Source organism: Arachis ipaensis, chromosome B06 (assembly GCF_000816755.2).
Source record: "Arachis ipaensis cultivar K30076 chromosome B06, Araip1.1, whole genome shotgun sequence".
Lineage (NCBI taxonomy): Eukaryota > Viridiplantae > Streptophyta > Magnoliopsida > Fabales > Fabaceae > Arachis > Arachis ipaensis.
The window spans coordinates 117,978,745-117,986,877 of record NC_029790.2 but is presented as its reverse complement, the minus strand read 5'-3'; the positions used below and the strand labels follow the sequence as shown (position 1 = coordinate 117,986,877).

Genomic DNA, 8,133 nt, shown 5'->3' with positions numbered 1-8,133 from the left:
CCAACGAGTATCCAAAATCTTCAAGTAAGGCTCGACAATCTTCTTTCTTCGTTGAAACCTCTTCACCTTCTCTTCTCTAGCCTTATAAAAAGCTTGATAAAGAAAATCCATTGCAGCTTTATCTTCACTATCCACAATACGGAGCACATGAACAAGTGGCTCAGTAAGCTTGACAATATCTGTACATTGATTCCAAAACTTAGAGTCTAAAACTTGATCCACAAATATTTTAGCTTTAGCTTCTTTGGAGTAGGTTGATATTGTCCATTCTTTAGAAGTTACCATAGCTCTTAATGCATCTTTTTGAGCCAGAATATTCTGCAAAACTATGAAATTGGTAGCAAAGTGAGTTGGAGCTGGACGAAATATTTCTCGCCCACCAGTAAACTTCCTCATCAGATACAATGGATGACAATGATTATATATGTATTTAGTAATCTTTAAAGCATATGAAACTGTCTCACTTACTTCATCCAACTTTCCAATATCTTGTAACATCAAATTAATACAATGCGCAGCACAAGGAGACTAATATAACTTAGGAAATTCAGCTTCCAACAACCTTCCAGCAGCAACATAATTTGCAGCATTATCTGTCACTATATGAACAACATTTTCAGGACCGACAAAGTTGACAACATCCTTAAAAAGCTCAAACAATAAATCAGTAGTCTTGGAGGCATGAGAAGCATCAACAGACTTTAGGAAGATAGTTCCTTTAGGACAATAAACCAAGAAGTTAATTAAAGTGTGCCTACAACGATCAGTCCATCCATCAGCCATGATAGTACATCCAGTTTGCTTCCAAATTTCATGATACCATTCAATTATCTTTTTCATATCTTCCACCAACTTACTCAACAAATACCCACGAACTCTACCAAAGTTTGGACCTTTATATCCTGCACCCATGTTGGTAATAGCATCAATCACTGGTTGGTAATATACTGAATTAACTGCATTAAATGGCACAGAAGCATCAACCATCCACTTTGCAATGGCAATGTCACATTTTTTCACAATTTCTTTACTTTGCAATACACTTTTTATAGTTGGTTGGGCTCCAGGTGTTGTTGAAGATGGAAAAAAAAAGTCTCTATTCCAGTAGTTTTTTTCCCTTTCCTAGTTGTAGGTGGTGACAACCTTGTTCTTGAATGTTGTTGTTGTTGTTGTTGTTGTTGTTGTTGCTGTCGTGCTTCAAGCTCTTCCATTCTATCAAATTCTCTTTCAACCTCATCACATGTTCATAACTTTTTGCATAATTTTCTTGAGTTTTCCTTTTCTTATTCATAAATTCTTCAATATTTTGCCCAAATTGATGAGCAACAGCAGGTGGAACCTTTTTGCACTTTTCAACATCTCCTTTTTCAGCTAAGTGATACTTAAATCGATTAATCCCACCTCCCCTAACAGGTTTCTCACAATATATGCACATCATAGTACTTTTTCCTGTTTTTTTCACAATTTGTTTACAATTACTCCAAGCAGGATCAGTCTTTCCTCTATCATTATAAACTCTTTTAGTGGTAACATCAGGGGTAGGAGTTGTTGATGATGCTTGTTCTTAAGATGGTGGCGTTTTTGATAGTGTTTGAGACAAAGACATTTTTTTAATTCTAGCAAAAGAAACCAAAAATATTTTCAGCAACAAAAGTCTTTAAGCAACATAGCAACCACCACCATTCCACCAAAGTTCACGAATTTAACAAACAACAACTCTAAACAAACCAGCAACAAACAACAACAACTCTAAAAAACACAGGTTATACAACAGCAGCAACCAGCAACAACTCTACCAACACAGCAACCAGCAACAAACAACCCTAAAAAACTAAATAATACAACAACAGCAACCACCAAATTCAAGAACAATTCTAACTAAAATTTGTTCAGATTCAACAATTACTCCAAAAAATCAAATGCAACAGTAATATCCACCAGATTCCATAACAATACCAACTAAAATATACTCAGGTTCAACAACTCTAAAAATGAAATACTGAAATACAATAGCAACTGACCCGAGAGAGCAGAGGCATTGAGGCAGAGATGCTTCTTGATGAACACTTTCTGAGCTTTCTGATGACCACCACTACCACCCAACTGACCCGAGGGAGCAGAGGCAAAGATGCTTCGTTGATGAACGCTTTCTGCCGTTTTTGACGACCACCACTACCACCCACTGAGAGTGACGACGAGGTGAGGCCGAGACTGAGAGTGATGATGACGTGAGGCCGAGAATGAGAGTGACGACGAGGTGAGGGGAGAGACAAGGTGAGGCCGTGAGGGACTGCCGATCGTAGAGCTCGAACGACAGAGATCCGATGGAGCAACGAGGTTGGCTGGGGGTTTCAACAAAGGGGGGGGGGGACGAGTAACGACACCGTATCAACTCTTTAAAAAAAAATTTCACCACCCAAATCGGATCAAATCAACTGGCCGAGTCACCGGTTTTTACCAAAATCCGTCAGGTTGAACCGGATTCCACTGGGTTCACTGCATAGCCGATTCAACGAGTAGCTCGACCTGACCAAGTGATCGGATGACCGAATTTTCAATTGAACCGACCGAGTCGAACCGAATTTGATAACTAAGATTTTAGCATTTAAAATTAAAATTGTTAATTTCCACCTCACTTACCTAAAAGGATAATACATAGATACTAGGTAATTACGTTATATGCCATGTACAAATAGAATAAATGAGAACAGAGCTCCACTAATGCTAGGTTATTTTTGTTTATTGTTAGTTATTTTTTATGTATATATTAGAATTTCGATTTTGTTTCGTGTATTTGTGATTTTAAAAAATTTTTCATGTGTATTTTTTTATATTTATTTTTTTTATTAACTAAATCTAATACATTTTTTAATAATAGAATAATAAAATATTTTAGTAACATAATCAAACTTTTTATAAAAACTTAATAATTTTATTCATTTTTTACTATAATAGTAATATTATAAAACAAGTCCTTTTAAAAATTACGTTCAATCAAGTTGACCTAATAATTTATTGCTAACAAAAATTACCTACATAAACATCACTACCAAAAATACACTCAAAACCATCGAATTTTATTCGTTGGTATTGCTATCGAATTTTTTGTAGGAAAATCCAACAGAAACATGGAATGATCGAATTTGGAAACTATTACTGTCAGAATTTAAAATATGTCGTTAATTTCAATAGTATAGTTGGCACTAAAAGGATTTTAAATTGGCGGTAACATTATGGTCGAATTTACTATAAGAAATTCCAATGATAACTGAGAGCAAATTTTGAAGAGAAATAAAAAATATTACCATCAGATTAGGGTTTATAATTGGACGCCTCCTCCCTCACTTTATTCAAACTAGAAGCCCCCCTAACCCTCTTTCCTACCTCTGTACTCATCCCCTGCTCACAACCATCATTGTCCTATACCTACCTAAGTCATTGTCATCGCCTTCTCTCCCCAAACCCTAAAACCTTTGCCTACCAAACACCTTGGTTGTCGCCTCCCCTATTATCCCCATCCCTTCGAACACTGTTGTTGCTTCTTCTCGTGTTGTCCTCTACTGCGTTCGTCCTGTCGGATCCCTTCACCATTGTTGGTGGCTGCTCCCACCACTGCTGCTCGCGCTCTTTTCTATAGTGCATGCGCATGAACACCACACTTTAATTTTATTCTCTTCTATTAAAATGGTTATAGATTTTCGTCTCTTTTTCATCGTCATCAATTTGACTCTCTCGCTCTTTCAATTTCTCTGTTACTAAACACAAAATGTCCAATCTGAATCTTGTTATTGTTACATCTTTTTTAATTTCTTCCTTTTTTGTTTTTTCTCCTCTGTTTTCTTTTCTTTTTCTTCTAGTTCTGCTATTGTAGATTTTTTTTTCTTCTGCTTCTTCTTTATTTCCCTTCTCACTACCAAAAACGCATTAATTATTGTCAAATATTAATAAAAAATATTATTTATTAATATTTTCGAATGATATTTTATTTTCGAATGATAACTTCAATGACAAATAAAATATCATTGAAAATAATAAATAATGCAGGTAAGCAATTATGACTATGATTTTCCATGACAACAACTTAACGGAAAGCGAAGTGATGATATTAAGGTATAATAATAATATTGTCACCATTCGTAAACTTCCTTCTCCGATCCTAACGCTGTGTGTGCTATTCTTGCCCGAATAAAGCAGACACTTAGCCTAAAATTTCTGCCCCAAAATTACATACATGAACATAACAATAAACTCAACTGCTTACTAATCTACCTATAACAATAATTTCTTTTTTCTTTAAAAAAAAAAACCTATATTAGCCACGGCCTGGCCTATGTATAGACTAAGGAAAAGAAAAGCAAAGCTCTTAAACATCATACAAGATATACTCCGGATTAAATTTTTAAAGTGGTTTCTGAGATTCATATTGTGCATCAATTTGTTCAGCTTGATAAAGAAGTGCTAGTTCATCACTCAATTTTGAGCTCAACGTCGAAGACGACAATAGAACAGAGTAATTATAACCTTAAGAACCAGATCGATGCATGTCGATAATGATTAAATGCATGTAAATTTAAATTTTTAACTATTGGATTAACTCAATGAATGATACATGGAGTTTAACTTAGTGTGGAGAAGGGAAAGGAGAAGAGATGGAAGAATATGCCTCCAAGAGAGACAGGCCGAAATAGGAAAAGAAGGAGAAATAAGAGAGCAAAATAGAAACCAAAGTGGATCTGCAGAACTTGGCAACATGATCACACAGCGGCTGCCAACCCATATGATCCTGCCCGTACTGACCCACATAGCCAACTGCTGTTGCTGCGGCGCATCCAGACATCAATAGCACCGTCACCACCTGGTACCAAATCAAAAACAGTTACAAGCAAATTAAGAGAAAAAGGGGAAATAACAGTAAAGGGAAAGTTAGGTTGTTCTTTTTGCTTTGGGTCATGAAATTAGTAAGGTAGGTGTTCCTGAAGTATTCTGTTTAAATAAAGTACTATATTAAAGATCTACCAAAAAATACAAGAGAAAGTAAAGGTAATAAATAAGGCTAAATTACTGTTGGTATAAAAAAAAAATACTTGAAAGCTGAAGAGTAGTAAAAGTGAGCCTCAAGGGACAAGGAGAAGAGGGAAACCGTTTGGTTGGAGGTGACCATGACAGCGATGGAAGCGGCGGAGAATAGAATGGATAAGAGCCTGAGGAAGTTTGGGGCAGTCATGAGAATCCTGTGTTTTCCGGTAACAGAGGAGGGTGGTTGTTGGGGTTGGATGGCCATGGAGTAATGACTTTTTGGGTCAGCCATGGGTTCTTTAGCGGTAGGAAAGTGGATAGGAAGCTGAATGTGAATGGGACAGAGATAGCGAGTAAAGAGTAAAGACTAAAGAGTGCGTGCTGCCCAACTTAGCTTTTATAAGAGGAAAAATGGGTGTGAACGACAAAGAGGGAGTGAGAGTTTCCAATGGAACAATAAAACAATTAGATTACCGGTGGTTTGAGCTGTTACAGATAAACGCGTCATGTTAGGGAGAGGTATCCACACATTTATAAAGTATGTTTCGTCCTCCTCTTCAATCGATATGGGACCTTACACTTACATAGACTTTTCTTTTTCTCCCGGGTTTTTCATGCAAATAAAATAAAAACAATAAAAGCTACAAAATAATCCTATTTTGGCTGAGTATTCGTCATTATTTATTTATATATATGATTGAAAATTTTTGAAATATTCTTGAAACACTAGTGTTCTAGTAATTATAATTAGAAAAAGTTTAGGGTCAGCAACTTTATTAAATTTTGATCAGCATGTAACCAGTAAAGAAAAATAAGTCATTGGATGAAATCTCACATTAATTTCACACCATTAAAATCATTATTGATGACTATTTGATGACTATAAATCACAAAAGTTACTAGCTCTAACACTCCTCTTTGAGGAACACTTAAAATTCTTTTTAGATGATTATGGTGTTTATAGAGGCGGTAGTTTCTAATTTAGTTCTCAATATTTTCAATGCTTAATAAAATAGTTTTTAATTTTAAAAAATAATTAAATTAGTCATTAAATTTACAAATCGTAAATTGTTGCTCACCTTGAATTTAACTGCCGTTAACATAGTGCTAAAATAAAATATTATAGTCAATAGTAAAACTTTTTATAGACAATGAGAGTCATGACTCTCAAATCTTTTATAAAAGAATTAGTAGAATTATATCAAAGAGTGTAGTTGGCTCAGTTGATTAAAATACTACATTAATAAATTCAATAATTTGTGTTCAACTTTCATTTCTCTTATTTGTGCAAATGTGTCATCTCAACCACAAAATAACCTAAGTTGAATTAGAAATAAACGGAGATCTATAATTCGTAAATTTAACTATTTAAGGATCGATTTGTTAATTTTAAAAAAATCAAAGACTATTATAATGAGCGCTGAGAATTTTAAGAACCAAATGTACATTATCTTATTTATAGAATACAGTGACTACAAAATTATTTTTTTGTTTAGGTTTGCTAGGCAAATGACCGACACAAGTTTAGCTATAAATTTTGTTAAAAATACTTAAAAAAATAACTAAAATTATAAGAAACAATAATATAAATTTACCTACTAAACTTGAAAACTAAGAAATTATTGAATTATTCAAATAATTGATAAGAAAAAAAATAATGATTTTAACTAATATTAGTTGTAATTATTAAAAAGAGGAGAGGGATCAATAGGAAAAATATTTGTGAGTATTCAAGTTGTTTAGAATGATACAATATAAAAAAATATTTATAGGTGCTAAGAGAATTGTCATAATAAAGTAATATTCTATAATAAATATTCAGATATGTTAAATAATTCTAATAAATGCCAATTGATCTTAATATATTTTGACATTTCCCTCAAATTCAAGTGATAGCTTGAGTTTGAAACATATTTAAAACAACAAAATAAAAAAATGCATAAAATAATAGAACGGGTGCAGACAAAACTACTGGAAGGAAGCGCGCAGATGGAACTGCCGCTATCTGAAGGAAGTGCAGACGAAACTGCCACAAGAAAACACAGACGGAACTGCCACAAAGAAACGCAGATGGAACTGCCAGAAAAAACACAGACGAAACTGTCGGAAGAGTGGCCAACTGCCGAAAAACTGCTGTAAAGATGGCAAACTTCCAGAAAACTGTTGAAAAAGTGACAAAGTGTAAAGAAATGGCAAACTATCGGAAGGTGAAATCATACAAAGAAGGACATTTTTGAGCTGCAAAGAGTGGAATGGTATCGATTCTTTTGGTTATTGATGGCTATGCCGGAGATGACATAAGATTGATAACCTTTGTTTTTTATTTATTTTGTTGTAATTAGCTTGCTTGCTGCTCCACTTTAGTGTGTTGAGCTTTCTTTGATTAAAAAAAAAAGTAAGTGATAGATTAATGAGCTAATAGATGAGATAAAAAAGTATCAAAGCCTTGATAAAAGGGAAGGAAAAAAATAGCACGGAAGAAAAGTATGAAAATTACAGTAATTTCAATCGAAGAAAAATGATACCATGGCTCTGATACTATGTAGAAAGGGAAGAGGGAGCAATAGGAAAAATGTTTGTGTGTATTCAAATTATTTGTAACGAGGGTATTATAGGTGCTAAGAGAATCGTAATAATAAAGATGTAATATTCTATATATAATAAATATTCAAATATGCTAAATAATTCTAATAAATGCTAATTGATCCTAATATATAATGATATGGAATCAATTTGAGTTAATTGAGTGGTCAACTCACTCGTCTGCTTAAGCAAATATCAAAAAGCTCAAATTTCACCTTATACAAGTTTAATCACCCGTGCCATGCACGTGATAAGATTGAAATTATAATTTTAAGTTGTTATGTTAAATTTCATTTTAATTATAATAATTTAATTAATAAAAGAATAACTTGTATGCGTTGTTTTTCTTTTCTTAATATAGTGTTAATTGTATTAACTATAAAATAGTTATTTAATCTACTTTTTTCAATAAATCAGGCATATATACTCAATATGACCATAAATAATCTAGTAATACTCAATATGATTTTATAAGTTCTCCTTTTTCGGTTAAGAGTCCAATAACATCTAATTTAAAAAAAAAAGACGAATTAA

General features: G+C 33.5%; 2 protein-coding genes across 2 annotated transcripts; both read right to left on the bottom strand.

The window, feature by feature from the left end:
* LOC107647270 lies at positions 529-3,642 on the bottom strand. Its single transcript, XM_016351366.1, has 3 exons — positions 3,489-3,642; positions 1,144-1,449; positions 529-956 (listed from the first exon to the last, which is right to left on the bottom strand). Exons 1-3 carry the CDS (start codon positions 3,640-3,642, stop codon positions 529-531), a joined length of 888 nt encoding a protein of 295 aa, XP_016206852.1.
* Positions 4,106-5,446, bottom strand: LOC107647272 (CASP-like protein 1F3). The gene is made up of 2 exons (XM_016351367.2): positions 5,063-5,446; positions 4,106-4,873 (listed from the first exon to the last, which is right to left on the bottom strand). Exons 1-2 carry the CDS (start codon positions 5,306-5,308, stop codon positions 4,622-4,624), a joined length of 498 nt encoding a protein of 165 aa, XP_016206853.1. The 5' UTR covers positions 5,309-5,446; the 3' UTR covers positions 4,106-4,621.

Excerpts from the sequence above, each read along its gene's own strand:
- LOC107647270 (XM_016351366.1), bottom strand. The coding sequence starts at position 3,642 with ATGCACTATAGAAAAGAGCGCGAGCAGCAGTGGTGGGAGCAGCCACCA. Across the intron at positions 1,450-3,488 it reads TAGGGGAGGCGACAACCAAG|GAAAAAGTACTATGATGTGC; the intron begins GTGTTTGGTAGG and ends TGAAAAAAACAG. Across the intron at positions 957-1,143 it reads CAACAACATTCAAGAACAAG|TTAATTCAGTATATTACCAA; the intron begins GTTGTCACCACC and ends CATTTAATGCAG.
- LOC107647272 (XM_016351367.2), bottom strand. The coding sequence starts at position 5,308 with ATGGCTGACCCAAAAAGTCATTACTCCATGGCCATCCAACCCCAACAA. Across the intron at positions 4,874-5,062 it reads ATTTTTTTTTTATACCAACA|TTTTTGATTTGGTACCAGGT; the intron begins GTAATTTAGCCT and ends TGCTTGTAACTG.